Below are 19837 nucleotides of genomic sequence, written 5' to 3' on the forward strand. Positions count from 1 at the left end.
CTAAGGAGAAATCAAGAGTCGAAAACACCCACTATTAACATTAACTCATCTAATCTGGAGTTTAGCAAGTGTGTAAGAAAATTAAAACAAGTGTTAGTTCCATTTTAGATATGTGGGAAACCAAAGTACAGAGACTGCTTTGGCATCTGACAGAAGTAGGCTCCAGAATCCAAATTTCCTAGTATCTAAAACATTCTTTCTATGACTAAATTATCCTCAATTAAGATAATGATTAAGAATCGTAGTAGTAGTAGTGTTACCGGCGGGGGTACTTGCTCCCAGAGCTCCCAAGATGGTAGTGGGCTGCTTCCAAACTGGTGGCGGGCCACTTCCAAGATGGTGGCAAGCCTCATGTTCTCTGACCTGGGGTTCTTGGCCTCACGGATTCCAAGGAACGGAATCTTGGGCCATGTAATGAGTGTTATAGGTCTATTAGAAGCTGTGGGTCCCGGAAGAGAACTGTTCAACCCAGTGACTAGTGTTCAGCTCGATTAGGACGAACCCAGGCACTTAGCCCTGCAGGAACAATGGCAAGCCTTTAGCCCAATTGGGAGTGGCAGTGGGCGCCTTGCTGGATCAGGAGCACAGTGGACACCCTGCTGGATCTGGTGGGATGGAAGTCAGCTGTGGGTCTGCCACAGCAGCAAACAGCAGTGGTGCATGGGGAGCGAAAGCTCAGCTCCAGCTCCAGACGTAACAAAACACGGACCAGAAGAGTGCAGTTGCAAGATTTAATAGAGTGAAATAGAGTGAAGTCAGGGCTCTCACATAAGGGGAGGGGACCCAAAGTGGCTTGCCATAGCCAGCTCGAATGCTTGGATTTCTTTCCTGATCCTTGTCCCTCCCACTGTGCTCTCAGGCAATAGATGATTGGCTATTTCTTTACCTCCTGTTTTGCCTAATGAGCATTTTCGTGAGCTTTCTGATTGGTCGGGTGTGGGCTGAGTTGCAAGCCCCATGTTTAAAGGTGGATGCGGTCACCTTTCCAGCTAGGCTTAGGGGTTCTTAGTCAGCCTAGGAAATTCCAGGTAGTTCTGTCTCTCAGTAGTAACAAAATCAATGTTTATTGAGGACTTATTTATTACTATGTGATAGGCACTGGGCTATATATTTTAAATTCTGTCTTGTTAATCTTTGAAGTCTTATTGGTATAGTCCTGGTGTCTAATGCAGTGTCTGGTATATAATAGGAGTTTGTAAGCATTTGTTAGTGAATGAATGAATCCTTAAAGAAGCAAAATGTATAAAGCAGGTTTTTAACTCTGTTATGTTGATTGATAAAACTGTGATGGTTTAAGGCAGTATGAAAAATAAATAAATGTGGAGAAAGGATGAGAGGATATAAACAAAAAATAGACTTCATTAAATGGACAACTGCTGAAATGTTATAGGTTACACTGATAGCCGGCTGCAAGGAATTTCTAGATATACAGTTAAGGATAAATGAAAAGAAAACACTGAATACTTTGAACAAAGATCCCAACCGGATAACTATCAGGTACAGAAATTGCATATGTTTTAAATAATTTTAAGAGGTTTTATTTAATTAAAATAAATAATGATACATGTTTTGCCATGTGGTTTTATTTACAGATTTCCAATGGAAGGAAGAATTAAAACAAGAGAAATGAAAGTAAATTGGTAAAGATGATTCATACTTATGAAAGTTTTCTTTTTTTGGTTTTAAAGCATATTTTAAATTTGTTTTTCTTAATACAGAAAAAATTACATAAAAATGAGTTAGAATGTGGATGTGAAATTAATTTCTTAGAACTCTCAGACTTTAAAATTGATGATTTGTGAATGGTTTTTCTTAACAAACATTTGTTCAGAGTGTATTCTGTTGAGGCAAGGTGGACGGTTGAAAGAAGACATGCTTCTTATGCTTCTCATTGTCAGGAGCTTTCAAGTTAGCTTGAATGAGAGTAATACATTTGTATTATTTGTAAAATGTGGACAGTATGAAAACCTGTGTAATAAATGTCTACTGAATGGTAATGGCATTCTGGGAGAGACAAAGAGTAAAAGCAAAATCATTAGTAAAGGAGTGTATATGTGACAGTGGATGACTATTCTGCCAAAAATGGGGAGTTTGTACAGAGATTAGTAATTGAAAGAGTAAATTAAGGTTACACTGTAACTTGTGGCTTTTAGCAGTTTGCAATCACAAATGCAATGATACTGTTTTCTGTTATGCTAAGTGCTTGGCTTTCTGAGGATGTAGGTCTTAGTGTTATGTAATTTAAGGTGAAATGATCTTTTTTAATGTGGCTTAATAAAACTAATTAGCCAAAGAATTTATTTTTCCTCCATAGCTAGAGGAGGCCATTCTTTCTTTGGGATTCTTCCTGACATCTTGTTAAATTTTATCTTCCAATTACCTTTAAGTCTATAAAATAGTCTTCTCATTGTTGTTTACAATTCATCAGGCAGATTTGTAGCATCTACCACTGAAGTTAATGTTTATTTTCTTAGCTGTACTTCTATATTCAAATATTTATTTCTATAAATTCATATATCCTTAGAGATCATAGTAAATAAACTTAAGAGATCAGATAGCCCAATCCTCTCATTTTACAAATTACATAAATGATGCCCAGATAAGTTATGACTTCACCAAGGTTATGTTGCTATCTAGAACTCTTGATTTTCTCATTTTTCCCCCCAGTGTACTGTGTTGCATAAATTATTGAGTCAAATTAAATCAAGTATTTTTCCACACTCATTTTCGTGGGAACACTTTATTTGAACTTTCAGTGCTTCCATTAGCTTTACCTTAAATTGGGTAGTATATTCTTTTGATTGAAGCTGTCAGATTTTAAAGTTTATTATACTTTATAATTGTTTTTATACATATCATAATTTAGATTCCCATTATCATTTCATGCCTTTGTGCATCTTGTTTAAGCATAGCCAAGAAGAGAGAATGTGTGTATGTGTGGGATGGAGGGGTCTTAATCCAAAATTTATAGTCTTTTGGTAGGTGTTGATGGCTAATAGTTACCTTTTTCATGGCTTTGTCATATCCCTGTTACTTTGCTGAACTTCAGATCTGTTCTTCTCCAAGTAGATGTTAATCCTCTTAGTTTAGGATTTTATCCTTCAAATTTCTGGTTTCCGCCTTTTTTTATTATATTTTATTTATTTATTTATTTATTTATTTATTTATTTATTTATTTATTTATTTATTTATTTTGAGACAGAGTGTTGCACTGTGGCCCAGGCTCGAGTGCAATGGCATGATCTCGGCTCACTGCAACCTCTGCCTCCCAGGCTCAAGTGATTCTCCTGCCTCAGCTTCCAGAGTAGCTGCGATTACAGGAGCTCACCATCACACCTGGCTAATTTTTGTATTTTTAATAGAGATGGGGTTTCACCATGTTGGCCAGTCTGGTCCCGAACTCCTGACCTCAAAAGTGATCCACCTGCCTCAGCCTCCCAAAGTGCTGAGATTACAGGCATGAGTCAGCGTGCCTGGCTCTGCCCTTTTAATTTAAGGCTATTTTAAAATTCTTCCTAGCTTTAATTCCTAGGTCTTCCCTCTTCAGCACTAGCTCTGTTTTCTTTAACTGGTATTTTTCAGTGAACTGACAGGGTATGATACGGAGCCACCATACGAAGCCCTGGACTTCCCAACTCTGGATTCCCCTTTTACACACAAGAATGAACTGTTTGTGTGTAGACTGATATGGTCTGATCATGAATGTAATTCTAACCGAATGAATACTTCATCTCATTTAATTCTTTTACTAACCTTGGGTTAGTCATAACTACCATGTAACTCTGCCCCTGTTAGTTGAGGTGGTAGAGGTGCCACCTCAGCTGAGGCTGTGGCACTTCTCTTTCTACTGAGGACAAACTCAGGGGTAAGATCACAGGACATCACTGCTTGCCTTATCTGGTGCAGAGAAACAGAGAGCCCTGCCATGGTTCTGTACCTACTAGCTTAAATCTCTGTGCTTCCTCCTGTCCCTGTTTTATTACCGCTTCTTGAAATAAGATTTCTGACAGCGAAGTATGATGTTGAAAAGTGTCCTATTTATTATTAGATATATTGCTTTTTAATATAAATAAATATTACTTCAAAAGTCTTATTTTTACTCCAGCAATTTTGTACTCCACATTTGTGCATCCCTAGGTAGCTTAACAAGGAGTTTTATTTACCCAGCATTTAAAAGCACCCCATTTACGTTTTTCTGTCAGTTCCTTCTTTGATAGTATACTGTGTATCTTTGCAACTATTTCTTAATAGTTGATACAAAATAATTTTCAGAAGCATATACCATAACCAAAAAAAGTGAATAGTTCAAATTTCTGTTGTATACCTCCATTCCAGGAAGTGAGTTGATTACTTCTTTCAATTTTCATGTATCTTCTGCTAAACTAAATCATGAAATATAACTATTCTACCCTTTTTCTTTGTATAGCTGACTGTATTGGTCTTATCAAGAGACCTCCTTCTACTGGAGGAGTTTAGGAATAAATTTGTTTTTTAAAAGAGATCCCCTTAAGAGAGTAATAATACGTACAGTAACTTTAGTTTAGTTAGAACCATCAGTGATTTGTGTATCTATCAGTGCCTGATTAGGTAAGTTTATGGGCAAAACAGGTAGTAAAGAACCCAGGATATAGTAGGCACACAGGCACTAGTGTCTTTTTTCTCCTTATACAACTAACACCTCAAATTTAGTAGCCAAGCAGCTTCTGGTTTTGAATAACCAGCTAATATGCTACTGACCTTCATACACTAAACAGAATTATCAGCACCTAATACTATGCCTGGCACTTAATAAAAATTTGTTGATTAAACGAGTTGTATTTGTCGATTAAACAAGTTGTATTATTTTTCTCTAATTCCTTGAAAAGAAATAGTAGAGCCAAAAGATAGAACTGTATTGGAGGAGAATATGAAAACAATTTGAGATAGTTGAGATTAAAGTAACAGTCTTAGTGAAAGTCTCCTGTGATTTTTATCAATCTAGAGATTATAATGAAAGTTGGAGAAGAAATGAGATCTTTTAGAGAGAGAGAGAGAGAGATTGAGTGAATAAAATAGAGCAATAAGTAAATAAAGACAACTTTGAGGATTTGGGGAAAAGGGAAGGAACTTTTATTATTGACCTGCAATAATAACTATGCAAGATAGAGAATCATGTAGTATTGCAGAAATTAAGGCAGAGAAAAGTTTTAAGAAGGAATACTTCAGTGAGTGATGTCAAATACTGTAAGATAGATAGCCCTTAAAAGGGAGTAACAATTTTTTTCTTTCCCCCAGTCTTATTCAGGCTCAGCTAGGATGCATTCCCATACAAGATTTTGCTTTGACGCAAGATACCGCAAAGATTTTCAGACATGGCTCCCGAATTACAAGATGTATGTTATAGGATTAGTGGGTTTTAAATATTTTCTCCAATAAACTGGTATATTAGATTTAATATTGGAAACTTTTTTTTTTAGGGTTGTCAGATTTTGTAGCTGCTCAAGAAAAGAAGTTCACCGTACTATTGAATAGTTTGATTTTAGCTAAATGTTTTAGGTGTAAACTTTGGGAAAACTCTCTGCATGTATCCAAACAACTGGAAAAAATTGGTAGGTACTGAATACAGGCAGACAGTTTGGCCATGTCTGCAATTTATTCACTGTTAGTAAAATTATTCTGTGATGATTACAGACCTTCAAGGAAGATATGTGTTTGTAGGCTTAAATAAGTGCTGTATTTTACTTTCAAAAATCTGATTTTCATTTGCTCCTGCTTAAAGGATTCCATTTGAAATCAACTGGATGATACATGAGTACATGAGAAACCTAATAAAAATTAATGCTGTCATTTGGAAATTTTTTCTCATACCAGGAGGGCAATTTGGTTATAATAATTAGGTAACTATGTGATGCCCTCTCTTCCACTTTTATGACTAATATTTTGTTTTGATCTCAATTACAAGGTACAGAGTTAGCAGTCCCAGCCGTTCCTAATTCACTACAGAAAATTATGTCACTTCTTTATGTCTTTTTTTGTTTGTTTTTAATAACAGTAGGGTATTAATACTGATTTTTCATAGAGATTCTGTAGACAAAAGATTGTGTTTGATTATTTTGTCTATAGGAACCTTGTGTAGTGTGTGCTCTGAGACGATAGGGAGTACCATTTATAAAGGGTTTTCCTGTTTGGTACCTGTGACCTTGTGACCCTATTCCTTCTTAGATAGCTAGAATTCTAAAAAGAGAGTTTCTATCTTATGACTGACAGCCTTGTTAGTTTTACAATTTTGTATGCATCTTGGGGGTATCAATAAATTAAATAATGGATTTTTAGGGATGTTTTGTTATTTATTTGAACAAAGATTACCAGCTGTTTATGAAGAAGTCCTACCTTTTGTATCTGTGAAATTTGAAATCAGTGGGGTAGCAGAGGGCTGACTAGAAAGTCATGGGAGCTGGGGTGAAGGGGAGATTGACTGGTGCAAGTAAGGGGAGAGATTCTTGATGGAAAGGCTAACCTTCTTACAGAAATCCTGGTAACCGAATACCACATCCATTCCACAAAGGCAAGAGTTCTCAATTGGAAAGGTGGTTCCATACAACATTTAGAAAATTTTGAAATTTGGCTAAGTGATTACTAGTAAATTTCATTATACTTGAAAAAGCCAATCTTTCTGGCTTTCTAGAGTATTGTCAATATGGGCATCCATTGCATTCTGTCCCTTCCAGATTGTTGAAACTAACCTGTTTTCACACATACTCATTACAGCTGAACAGAAAAAAGCAAATATTACCCAGAAAAAAAAAAAACCATATAATAGAAAAGTGAGAGAATCCAAACAAAAAGTTAAATCCAAGTTGTTACTGAGCATCTTGAAAAAAAATAATGCATAGAAATTGATTTTAATGGTGGCTACAAACTAAAAAGTTAAAAGTCAGTAAACATTTTGAGGGGAAATGGAAATAAACATTGAGGAATTATGAATACTAGAAGCTGTGTCTAAGAAGAACTAAGAGAAATTCCTAAGAACAAGTAAATAATGAGTAAGGAAATAGTGTCATACCTTCACTAGTAATATATGTAATATATATGCCTTAGACAAGGTAGTAATATTTTGGAATTTTATACTGCTCAGCGTCTTCTATTTGGGGATTTGGATAAATTCATTCATAAGCATGTAAGAATTTTAAATTCTACCTTCTGATAGTATAAGGAAATAGGAAAATTTCAAAGAAGAAAATGAACTTGATGTTTTTTGTTGTTTGTTTTTGAGATGGAGATTCGCTCTCTTGCCCAGGCTGGAGTCCAATGGCATTATCTAGGCTCACTGCAACCTCCGCCTCCCACGTTCAAGTGATTCTCCGCCTCAGCCTCCTAAGTAGCTGGGATTACAGGCATGTGCCACCTCGCCTGGCTAATTTTGTATTTTTAGTAGAGACAGGGTTTCTCCATGTTGGTCAGGTTGGTCTCGAACTCCCGACCTCAGGTGATCCACCTGCCTCGGCCTCCTAAAGTGCTGGGATTACAGGCATGAGCCACTGGGCCCGATCAAATTTGATGTATTTAAGGAATAAAATGAAAGCAAGAGTGACTGGAGAGTAGTCAGCAAAAGGAGAGTTAGAAGAAATTAGATTTGAGACATAGGCTGTAGTCAAGTAATATCAGTAAGGAAATTTGACCCCAGTAAGGAAATTGCCACTTCATTTTAAATGCAATGGAAAAGCATTGGAAGTTTTAGGCAGTAGAGTAAAATAGTCTGGTTTAGGTACAGAAACATAGACCTGTATTCCTAAGACAGAAATGAGAGTCATCGTTTCATGAAGCAGTATTCCCTTGCTTCATTCAAGCATGATCTTTGAATGATGTTGCCTTTCTTTCAAGCACGAGTACAAAAGTACATATCTGTTGGTGATTGGCCTATGGATGACATATAGTGAAACTAAACGTCCGTCATGTGGACCAGTTTCTCTTTCTTTTATAAAGCAAATGCATATTTTATTTGTCTGAATAAATATGAATAATTGAATAATGTCACAAACCAAATAATCCAACTGAAAACTTTTTACAAAAACTATCAGTTAGTTATTTGACTGGATCTTTAAATTTTTTTTTACTAATTTAGTTGTTATATATTTAAATATGTGTTTATTTAAAGTGGATTATTTTTAAGTTGTTGTTTGATTAATTTTCCACAGGTATAACATTGTCAAATGCAATTGTAAATGCTGGTTTGACTTCCTTTAAAAAAATAGAAGAGACAGATGCAAGGGAACTTGAATTGGTATTTATATTCACTTATTCCTAATTCCTAATTCTATCTAAATTCTGAGGCCTACCTTTATTTCTATTAAAAGTTATTTTCCTTCTCATAGTCATAAGTATTTTAACTTACCAAGGTTTTGGGTGATAAGCATTATTAAAGCTATGTATTCTAAAAAATATTTTACTGAAAGAATTTCATGTGTTGTGGTAAGGATATAATGATGTAAATATTTTTAGATTTTAAATAGACATCCCCCCTTTGGAACCCAGATAAAAGAAACTGTGGTGTATCTACCAAAATATGAACTTAAAGTGGAACAGGTAAATATTTTCTATTTCTTAGATATTTTATTGTCTTTTCATAAATAAAGCTACCCATAAATAGGCTTCAGCTGAGTATAAGAAGTAAGATTATTTTTAACACTTTTTATACTTGTCCTTTTTTAAAGATTACAAGATATAGTGATACGACGGCAGAAATATTAGTGACTGTTATATTAAGAAACTTTGAACAGCTACAAACTAAAAGAACAGCATCGGATTCTCACTATGTTACCTTAATCGTAGGTGATGCAGATAATCAGGTAGTTTATCTGCACAAGATTATGTAAGTATGAAATTCCTGATGTTTGATTTTATTTCTAAGCATATACTGTAAAAGAAAAATTCTACTGGGAAAAAGAAAAAAAAAAAAAAACAAGATCATTGTGGGTTCAACTAAATTACATTTTCCTGACCCAATAATGGGGTAGTTTGTCTGTGTTTCTATTGAAGAAGATATTAACATTGGGTCTGTTTTAAATTGTTATATTGAATACTCAAATGAACAAAGTATAAAATCTATCACCATGGTCTGAAACAAGTGAGTAGATTACCTCTAGGAGGTCTTTCTTATTTCATTGCTTTTTTCCAGTCGTTCATGGCCCTAGTACTGTTTGGATGCAGTCTTTCTCCTACTGACCTCAAAATACACCTTCTACTTCCAAATTAAAATCTAACAAATTACTATAACTCCATTGTAGGAGCCAAACAAACAAAGCAAATGTATAGAGGCGGTACCCTCCCTTATATCTAGTTCTGTAGCATGCCATTCTATAATTTTTACTTCAGCATTTTTCCAGATACTATTATTTTCTCCCAGGATATCATAAGCAATCTCTAAGTATCAGTTGCAGCTATAACTAATATTTTTTTTTAGCACTTAGTAGGTTTCAAATATTGAATTATTTAATATTTGTATGAGACAGGTGCTATCCATATTTTGTAGAGGAGAAAATTGAGACAAAAAGAGTTTAATGAGTTTATGATTAATCAAACCTTAATCATGGTCATATAGCTAGTTAACAGCAACATCTAGATTTGAACCCAAGCAGTTTGACTCCAGAGCCTAGACTCCCAACCATATTACTGTAGTTGTAAGTTCAGGAATGGCAGTAATTCTGAAATGGGAATCTCCTAAATGTGCCAGTATACTGGAAGATACCTTCCCAAAAAGTCGCATGCAAGGTTTCTGAAGGGACTGCAGTGACCAGGATATCCCTTTCACTGGTAACTCCTCTCCTGCAGCTAATCATGTCCCACTTACAGAGAATATGCTATTGTACAAATCTTTGTTCTCTGTGACTAATAAATCTGTGACTATATGAGACTAAAATAAGTTCAGTCATAAAATTGGTTGCTGGTTTGTTTGTGATGTTTTTAGATACAAGCCATTTTATATCAATTTAAAAATAATATTGAAATTGTTCTCATAATACATGTAACCTACGTATAGCCAGTTTAAAATGGTAGTAATTTAGGGACAAGCTCTTGTGCTATTAATACAAAGTATATTTTCTTATTGGGACTAAAATGAGTAAATGCAACTTAGAAACAGCTGTAATTAAGAAAATTAGAGATCGGAGGGGGTGACTCACACCTGTAATCTCAGCACCTCAAGAGGCTGAGGCAGGAGGATCACTTAAACTTAAAGCCCAGTGTTTCAGACCAGCCTGGGCAACAAAGTGAGACCCTAGTTCTACAAAAATAAATAAATAAATAATCTGGGCTTAGTGCCAATGTGCCTGTGGTCCCAGCTTCTCAGTAGACCGAGGCAGGAGGCCAAGCCTAGGAGTTTGTGGCTGCAGTGAGGTATGATTGCACCACTGCACTTCAGCCCAGGCAACAGGGTGAGACTCTGTCTCAAAAAAAAAGAAAATTAGTTAGTTTTTTAAAAATCATGGTCAAGAGACTGCCATTGAACTCTGTTTTTCTCCCTCCTTAAAAGTTGGAGAAAGCAGTTTTCAGTAATTGATTTCAGTTTACTACTAGAGAGTATCTTTCTTAAGAACAATCAGCCCTTAACGATTAATATGTATTTCATTCAGTGTTTGGATCACTATTTAAACTCTACTATTTTTCAGGGATTCTGTTTTGCTAAAAGCTGGAAATTGGGCTAAAAAGATTGCTGTGAAGAGAGCTCTTAAATCTGGAGATCTTAGCATAAATCTAATAAGTTCTGAATTTGGTAAGTTAATTGAAGTAATGAAGACATGAATATAAATAACATAATTGCATTTAAAAATTACATCCTTTATGCTGGTACAGAAAAACAGTATAAATGGTATAATGCAAAAATAATATATTTAGATAATGTGAATAAACTTTAAAGGAAGTTTCATGTATTTAGGTATGTAAAAGATATCATAGACCAGGATGCCATAATTAAAAGCTTATCTTTTCATTTATAGTTATTTTATTTTAGTAGATAAATTGCAGTTATTGTTGGAAGATTTTTATTTTTATAATGATCAATATATAATTCTTTAGTTGTCATATTTTTTAACCTTTCAACATATTTTAACTTTCTGGACTTCTTAGCTCTAGAAGTTATAAAAATATAAGAGAGATAAAAAGAAATGTGTTCTCATATGTGGATTTATATGACTTAAATAAGCATTTGTATACGTTTTTTTCATTTTCCAGTTGGGCTTGATGTTCAGCAGAAATTTACAGTCTTTTACTTAGAACCCAAGAGGTTTGGAAATCAAATGACTATGCAAATAAAATCTGAAACACAGATTTCCCATTCTAAACTTTCAGATAGATCTACAATAGCAGGACCTAATAAAGGTAAATAGCTCTATTAATTCTTATTTTATATTAAAGCAAAGGTATGGCTAGAGAGGAATATCAGTGTTATAGTACTGCAACACTCCGATTGAGGATACTCTGGAATAAGATATTTAAGCTTCATAGTTATTGCATTAATAGTATATGGTAGAGATTCTTATAGTTAGTATTTGTCAAATTGGGGTGATAATTGGGGGAGAAATTTTTTGATTCACCTTTTGCTATATGTATTAGTCCGTTTTCGTGCTGCTATTAAAGACATACTTGAGACTGGGAAGAAAAAGAGATTTAATTGGACTTACAGTTTCACATGGCTGGGGAGGCCTCAGAATCATGGTGGGAGTTAAAAGGCACTTCTTACATGGCGGCAGCAAGAGAAAACTGAGGAAGAAGCAAAAGCAGAAACCCTTGATAAACCCATCAGATCTCATGAGACTTATACAAGGGGAAAACTGGCCTCCATGATTCAGTTACCACCCCCCTCAGTCCTTTCCACAACATGTGGGAATTCTGGGAGATACAATTCAAGTTGAGATTTTGGTGAGGACACAGCCAAACCATGTCAGTATACGTTTTTCCTTTTCCATACTTATGCCATCATTACAGCCATTGTCAGGGGAGAGCAAGTGATGTACAAGAATCAACAGATCTGTTAAGACAAATCAGAGTGAAAAATGAATTATTGTTTTTTATTATGGGAATTTTTTCAAACATATACAAAAGTAGATAGAAGTATATGATGAACTTTCATTTACTCATTATCCACTTTAAACAGTAATTAACTCATGGCTACTACTTTCATCTATACCTCTCTTTAGTTTTTTTCCATCCATATTTTGAAGGAAATTTTAGATATCGTATTATTTCCTCTGTAAATGTTTCATTATATATCTATCTAAATGGTAAAGATTTTTTTAAACTACCTTACTTTTATACATAAAAACTAATATCATCCAATATTAAGCCAGGGTTCAAATTGTCTCATAAATATTGTAGATATATTATCATCTTCATACCATCTAGATATACTAGATTAACTCCTGAGTTCTTTTGACTGTTTCCAGTAGTTTTGATAGTTTCTTTGCTATGCAGAGTAACATGCTCTTCTAGGCTCATCTTGTATATATCTAGCTTCAGTCCCATACATAATAAACCCTTTGTTCAAGAAGCCTTTTTTTTTAATGTTAGTAGGTTTCAGAGATCACAATCTGTGTCCTAGAGGAGCTCATTGCCTTTGACTGATCATGATCTCTTAGATTTTTTCATGCATAGAGTTAAGTATTATGTGATTATTTTTTGTCTTAAAAGACATCATGAATTCGTACTTATCAAATCAAATTCAGAGATAACAGAATTTATCCTTAAACTCAATTATCTATATACGCCTTCTATCATGCTGAGAAACTTGGTTTTCAATGGCTCAAAAATAATAGAATATCACTAATTTTCTATCCTTTGTATACATTACACACACAATAAACAGCCTGAAAATAGCAGCATCAGACTATCACTCTTAATATGATCATTAAAATTTGAGAATTATTTTGCAGGTATTTTTGTTCTTAGACTATATCTTACTATCTTAGACTGTATCTCAATAGTAAAATTATGTGTTTAAAAATCACTTGGAATAGATCCTCTGTATGCGACCATGTCACTCTGGATACATATACTTTCATTTGTTTCATTTTGTTTTATATTTTTAGGAACAGATTTTAAAAATTAATTTTGTTTTATAATAATGTAAAACATTTACATGGCTCTGTAATTAAATCTACAAAACAAGCACTAAATATATAAACACTTGCAGCATAGGCAGTCTGCCTTGCATGAAGCATAGGCAGTCTGCCTTGCAGTGCATTCTTATTCAGTTGGTCCTATTTTCACTCTTTTGACCCCATAAGGGGAGCAATTAACAGACACTGGGGAATTTGAGAGCAGCAGTGTGATTAGTCATGCTCTCTGAATAGTATTGGCAATTATGATAAATAGTAACTGCAGTGAGTAGTGGCAGGAAGAGCACATTTAGAACCATTCTGTGAGCTCATGAGCATTCATCTTTTTCCTTTTGAAGAACACAAGAGAGCTTCCATTTCTGGGTAGGATATAGTTTTGTGGTAGGCCAGTGCTTCCCCAGCTACAACTATGAAAATCTTCATACCTTATAAAATTATAATTTTTAGGGCATCAGAGATTTGTGGCAGCAATAAGGAATAAAGGAACTAAAATTCTTATAAAAAGGCTAGGTAGACCATGCCCTATAAAGGGGTTTACATGATCAACCACTCACCATGTTTGCCTGACAGAGGAAAATGGAAACCTCTTCTGGTGAAATATAATCTGGAAACCACCCACACAATGTCTGTCATACGATAAAAAAAATTATGAGGCCTGCAAAGAGACAAGACCATATGACTGATAATCAACTGTGTAAAGAAACAAGCCAGACATCGTGACACACACTAGTAGGCCTAGATATTCAGGAGGCTAAGGCAGAAGGACTTCTTCAGTCCAGGACTTTGAGGCTGTAGTGCATTATGATCATGCGTGTGAATTTACCACTGCACTCCAGCCTGGGTCACATAGCAAGACCACATCTCTTTAAAAAAAGTATAAAATAATTATGATTAATATTTTCAAGAAAATATAGAAAAAATAGGTAAATGCATGAAAAGATGGAAAGTTTTACCAGATAATTAAAATCTATACAGAGATTTAAATGGACTTTCTAGAACTGAAAATACAGTATCTGAAGTGAAGAGACAGTTGGGTAGGTTTAACATTAGATTCAATATAAGCAAATGTAGGATTTGTGGGCTTTGAGACATATCAGTAGAAAATATCCAAATTGAAGCCCAGAGATAAGAGAATGGAAAGAACACAAAGGAATATGATACTCAAAAAAAAGAAAAAGAAAAAGGTCTAGCATATGCATAATTAAAGTCCCAGAAGCAGAGTAGAGAGAGAATGGGACAAAATTAACCTTCAAAGAGACAATGGCAGAGTCCATTTCAAAATAATAAAAGACATCAACCAACAGATTTAGAATTTTGGTAAACCCCAAACAGAGGCAAATACAGGGAAAACCACACCTGGACACATTATAGCAAAACTGCTGAAAATGTTAAAATTAGACACATCGTTTATACATTCCCTTCAAAAGAGCAACAGTGAAACTGACTGTTGCTAACTTCTCAACAATAATAATAGAAAACACAAGACAATGGAACATCATATTCAAAATTTTACCAACCTAGGTTTCTGCCCAGTGGAAAATATCCGTCACGATGCAAGTGAAAAAAGACATAGAGAAAGAAAATAACTAAATAACTTTATCACTGTTAGTATATTTATCAGCCTGAATTAAAATAAATGCTAAGGCCAGGCTTAGTGGCTCATGCCTATAATCCCAGCAGTTTGGGAGGCCAAGATGGGCAGATCTCTTGAGCCTAAGAGTTCAAGACCAGCCTAGGCAATGTGGTGAAACCCTGTCTCTACAAAAAAATTAAATTAGTGTGGTGACATGCACCAGTGGTCCCAGCTACTTGGGAGGCTGAGGTGGGAGGATCATTTGACCCTGGGAAGTTGAGGCTGTAGTGAGCTGAGATCACACTACTGCACTCCAGTCTAGGTAACAGAGTGAGATCCTGTCTCAAAATAAAAAATAAAATAAAATAAATGCTAAAGAGATTTCCTTAGAGGAAAATGATCGCAGATGAAAACATAGACGTACTGGAGGGAATGAAGAAGAGTAGAAAGGATAAATATATGGTTAAATATAAATTGACTATGTAAAACAATAATTGAAATGGCTTGCAGAGTTTAAAATATATGTGGAAATAAAATGCAAAGCAAAAAAATATAAGCTTGCATCTCAAGAATATGCCATATCAAACAATAATGTAATGAGAAAAACAGAAATCAGCGATACATAGGATATAATTATACAACAGAGAAAAATCAGCAAAGCTGAGATTTGGTTCTTAGAAAAGATAAATTAAGAACTCTCTGAAGACTGATCGAGAGAAAAAGAAAGAAAACACAAGTAACAATATCAAGAATGAAGAAGAGGATATTACATTGTACATCAAAAAGTTACTGAAGATATTCAAAAGCACAAAAACAAGATATTACCAATTTTGTAATGATAAATTTGACATAGTTTGGGTTAAAATGAGAAAATTTATTGAGAAGCAGAGGTTACCAAAACTGACAGAAGAAAATAAAAACTGAGTAGTCGGATACTAGTAATGAAATTGTAGCAATTGTTAGTAAAAAATTTTCCACAAAGAAAACTTGAGGCAGAAAAATTAACTTCACTGTTAATTTTTCTCAATTAAGAAGAAATAATATCAAACTTACCTAAACTTTTCCAGAGAATAGAAAAAAAAAAAGAATATTTTCTAATATTTCGTTTTTTTTTTTAATGAGGCCAGTATGTCAAAACCTGACAAGGACATTAAAAAGAAAGGAAAATTATTTAGCAACGTATCTCATGAACATAGATCCAAAAGTCTTTAATGAAGTATTAACAAGCTGAATTCGGCCATATTTTTAAAAAGCACAATTAAGTATGGTTTATTGCATGTATGCAAGAGAGGCTTACCATTCAAAAGTAGATCAACATAATTCACTATGTTAACAGAGAAAAGGGAGAAAACCATTTAATCCTCTTGATAGGTGTTAAAAAGTTTGACAAAATTCAATACTCATTTATGATTTAAAAAAAAAACTCTTAGCAAACTAGAAATAGTAGGGAACTTCTTTTGTTTTGTTGTGTTTTTGTTTTTGAGACAGAGTTTCACTCTTGTTGCCCAGGCTGTAGTGCAATGGCGCAATCGCTGCTCACCGCAACCTCCACCTCCCAGGTTCAAGCTATTCTCCTGCCTCAACCTCCCGAGTACTGGGATTACAGACTTGCACCACCCTGCCCAGCTAATTTTGTATTTTTAGTAGAGACGAGATTTCTTCATGTTGGTCAGGCTGGTCTCGAACTCTCGACCTTAGGTGATCCACCTGCCTTGGCCTACCGAAGTGCTGGGATTACAGGGTGAGCCACCGCACCTGGCCTGGAACTTCTTAAATATAAAGAATGTCTACAAAAACTATAGCAAATGTTATACTCGATAGTAAAATGTTAAACACTTTCCCATTGAGTTGGAGAATGTTACAAGAATGCTCTGTGTTACTATTTCTATTCAACATTGTGCTGGAAGTCTTAGTAATTCAATAATACTTAAAAAAAGCAAAAAGGAGGCTGGGTACAGTGGCTCATACCTATAATCCCAGAACTTTGGGAGGCCGAGGTAGGAGGATCATTTGAATCCAGGAGTTTAAGACCAGCCTGGGCAACAGTGTGAAACTCCGTCTTTACAAAAAAGAGAAAAAATTAGCCACATGTGGCAGTGCTTGCCTCTAGACCCAGCTCCCCTGGAGGCTGAAATGGGAAGATCATTTGAGTCCAGGTTTTCGAAGTTACAGTGAGCTATGATTACACCGCTCCATTCCAGCCTGGGCGACAGAGTGAGACTTTGTCTCAACAAAAAGAAAAAAAAAAAAAAAGAATTAAAGAAATTGTCATTATTTCTAAGCAACATGATTATTTATAGAGAAAATCCAAAAGACTCTATAGACATGCTGTTGGAATTAATATGTTTAGAAATATCACTGAATGCAGTCAATATGAAAAACAATTGTACAATAGCCTCAAAAAGAATAAAATACTTAGGAATAAATTGAACAAAAAGCATAAGAAATGAACACCGAAAACTACAAAACACCAGTGAAATAAATTAAAGAAGTTCTAAATAAATTGAAAAATATTTTATGCTCGTGGGTTGAAAGTCAATATTGTTAAGATGGCAGCACTTCTCATATTAATCCACAAATTCAACAAAGTCCTTATCAAAATCCTAGCTGTATTTTTTGCAGAAATTCACAGGCTGAGCCTAAAATTCATGTGGAAATACAAGGGACCCAGAATAGCCAAGCCAACCCTGAAGAAAAAGAACGAAGGTAGAGGACTCACAATTCTTGGTTTCAAAACTTGTTACAAAGCTGCGGTAATTAAGACAAGGTGCTGCTGTCATAATAATAGACATAAAGATCAATGGAATACAATCGAGAGTATAGAAATAAACCTATACCTCTCTGCCAGTTGATTTTTGACAAGGATGCTAAAACAATTTGATGGTAAAAGAATTTGAAAATAATTTTTCAAGAAATAGGGCTACGGAACTGCATAGACACATGCAAAAGGATGTATTTGGACTCCTACCTCATACCATATACAAAAATTAACTCAAAATGAATCAAAGACCTAAAGGTAAGAGTTAAAACTATAAAACTCACTAGGTGCAGTGGCTCACGCCTGTAATCCCAGCATTTTGGGAGGCTGAGGTGGGTGGATCACCTGAGGTCAAGAGTTCAAGACCAGCTTGGCCAAGATGGTGAAACCCTGTCTCTACTAAAAATACAAAAAAAAAAAAAAAAAAAATTAACCTGGCCATGGTGGTGGTCCCCTGTGATCCCAGCTACTCAGGAGGCTGAGGCAGGAGAATCGCTTGAACCTAGGAGAAGGAGGTTGCAGTGAGTCAAGCTTGCTCCATTGCACTCCAGCCTGGGCAATAAGAATAAAACTCTGTCTCAAAAACAAATAAACAAAAAATCCTATAAAACTCTTAAAATAAAATATAGATGTATATCTTCATCCATTACCGTGTACAAGGCAACAGTTTCTTAGGTATGACCTGTAAAGCTTTAGCAACCAAAGAAAAAGTAGATGAATTGGACTTAATCAAGATTAAAAACTTTTGTGCTTCAGAGGACACGATGAAGAACCTGAAAAGACAACCCACAGAATGAGAGAAAATACTGCAAATCATATATATCTGATAACAAACTAGTATTGAGTATATATAAAGAAATCTTACATTTCAACAGTAAAAAGACAAATAGCCCAATTAAAATTAGTCAAGGCGCTGGGCACAGTGACTCATGTCTGTAATCCCAACACTTTGGCAGACTGAGGTGGGTGGATCACTTGAGGTCAGGAGTTCAAGACCACCCTGGCCAATATGGTGAAACCCCATCTCTACTAAAAAATGCAAAAATTATTCAGACATAGTGGTGCACGCCTGTAATCCCACCTACTCAGGAGGCTGAGGTGGAAGAATTGTTTGAACCCAGGAGGTAGAGGTTGCAGTGAGCTGAGATCGTGCCACCGCACTCCAACTTGGGTGACAGAGTGAGACTTAGTCTCAAAAATAAAATAAAAATAAAACTAGTCAAGGGATCTGAAGAGACATCTTCCAAAGAAGTGATACAAATGGTTAACACACATATGAAAAGATCCTCTACATTGTTAGTCAACACAGAAATGCAAATCAAAACCACAGTAAGATACCACTTCCCACTCAGTAGGATGGCTTTAGTCAAAATGATAGACAATAGCATGTGTTGATAAGGATAGGGAGAAACTGGAACCTCATACACTGCTAGTGGAAATGTAAAATTGTGGACTGCTTTGAAACACAGTTGGTAGTTACTCAAGAAATTTAACATGGAATTAACATATGATCCAGCAATTGTACTCCTAGGTGTATATCCAAAAGAATTGAAAACATAATCATATGAAAACTTAGACATGAATGTATATAGCTGCATTATTTATAATAACCAAAACTGGAAACAACCCAAATATCTATCAGCTGATGAATAGATAAGCAAAATGTAGTATATCCATACAATAGAATATTATTCAGCCAAAAAGAAAAACTACTGATACGTGCTACAGCACCGATGAGCCTTGAAAATATGCTAAATAGAAACTAGTCACAAAAAACCAGATATTGTATGGTTCAATTTATATGAAACATCTACAACAGGTAAATCTATAGAGACAAAAAGTAGATTGGTGGTTGTCAGGGGTTGAGGGCAGAAATAAATGAGGAATGACTACTAATCATTATATGGTGGGTTTTGTGTGTGTGTGGGGATGACAGTGTTCTGGAATTGTATGATGACTGTTGCACAGCCTTGGGAATATACTAAAAAGCCACTGAATTGTACAGTTTAAAAATGTGAATGGTATGGTATGAATTATAATTTAATTAAGAAATTTAAAAGTCCGTTGTATTCCTATATACCAGCAAAAAGGAGAAATTATAATTTTAAAACAGCATTTACAATAGCATAAAATACCAACCTAGTAATAGAATAACAAAAGATGCTCAAAACCACTACATGAAAACTAAAAATCATTTTTTAAAGGAAATTAGGGAAAACATACATTAATTAAGATACCATTTCAAGGACTGAAAAGTTTAATATTGTAAAGATGTCAGTTCGCACCAAATTAATCTTTATATTCAATGCCATCCCAATTTCAGCAGGGTTTTGCTGTTGTCATTTTTTTCTGAAATGACCAACTTATTGTAAAATTCATATGAAAATTCAAAAGGACAGGGTAGTCAGGGCAAACTTG

The 19837-nt window shown here is 34.9% G+C and overlaps 1 protein-coding gene across 1 annotated transcript in view; it reads left to right on the plus strand.

The window, feature by feature from the left end:
* The window catches only part of HFM1 (helicase for meiosis 1), a 124397-nt gene that overhangs the window by 78080 nt on the left and 26480 nt on the right, over positions 1-19837 (plus strand). The window contains exons 21-29 of the mRNA XM_031935741.1: positions 1391-1497; positions 1593-1640; positions 5275-5372; positions 5457-5588; positions 8175-8260; positions 8479-8562; positions 8691-8848; positions 10644-10747; positions 11206-11352. Coding sequence (XP_031791601.1) covers positions 1391-1497; positions 1593-1640; positions 5275-5372; positions 5457-5588; positions 8175-8260; positions 8479-8562; positions 8691-8848; positions 10644-10747; positions 11206-11352 — 964 coding nt within the window. The remainder of the gene's footprint in view (positions 1-1390; positions 1498-1592; positions 1641-5274; positions 5373-5456; positions 5589-8174; positions 8261-8478; positions 8563-8690; positions 8849-10643; positions 10748-11205; positions 11353-19837) is intronic.

This window comes from Piliocolobus tephrosceles, chromosome 1 (assembly GCF_002776525.5).
Source record: "Piliocolobus tephrosceles isolate RC106 chromosome 1, ASM277652v3, whole genome shotgun sequence".
Taxonomy (NCBI): domain Eukaryota; kingdom Metazoa; phylum Chordata; class Mammalia; order Primates; family Cercopithecidae; genus Piliocolobus; species Piliocolobus tephrosceles.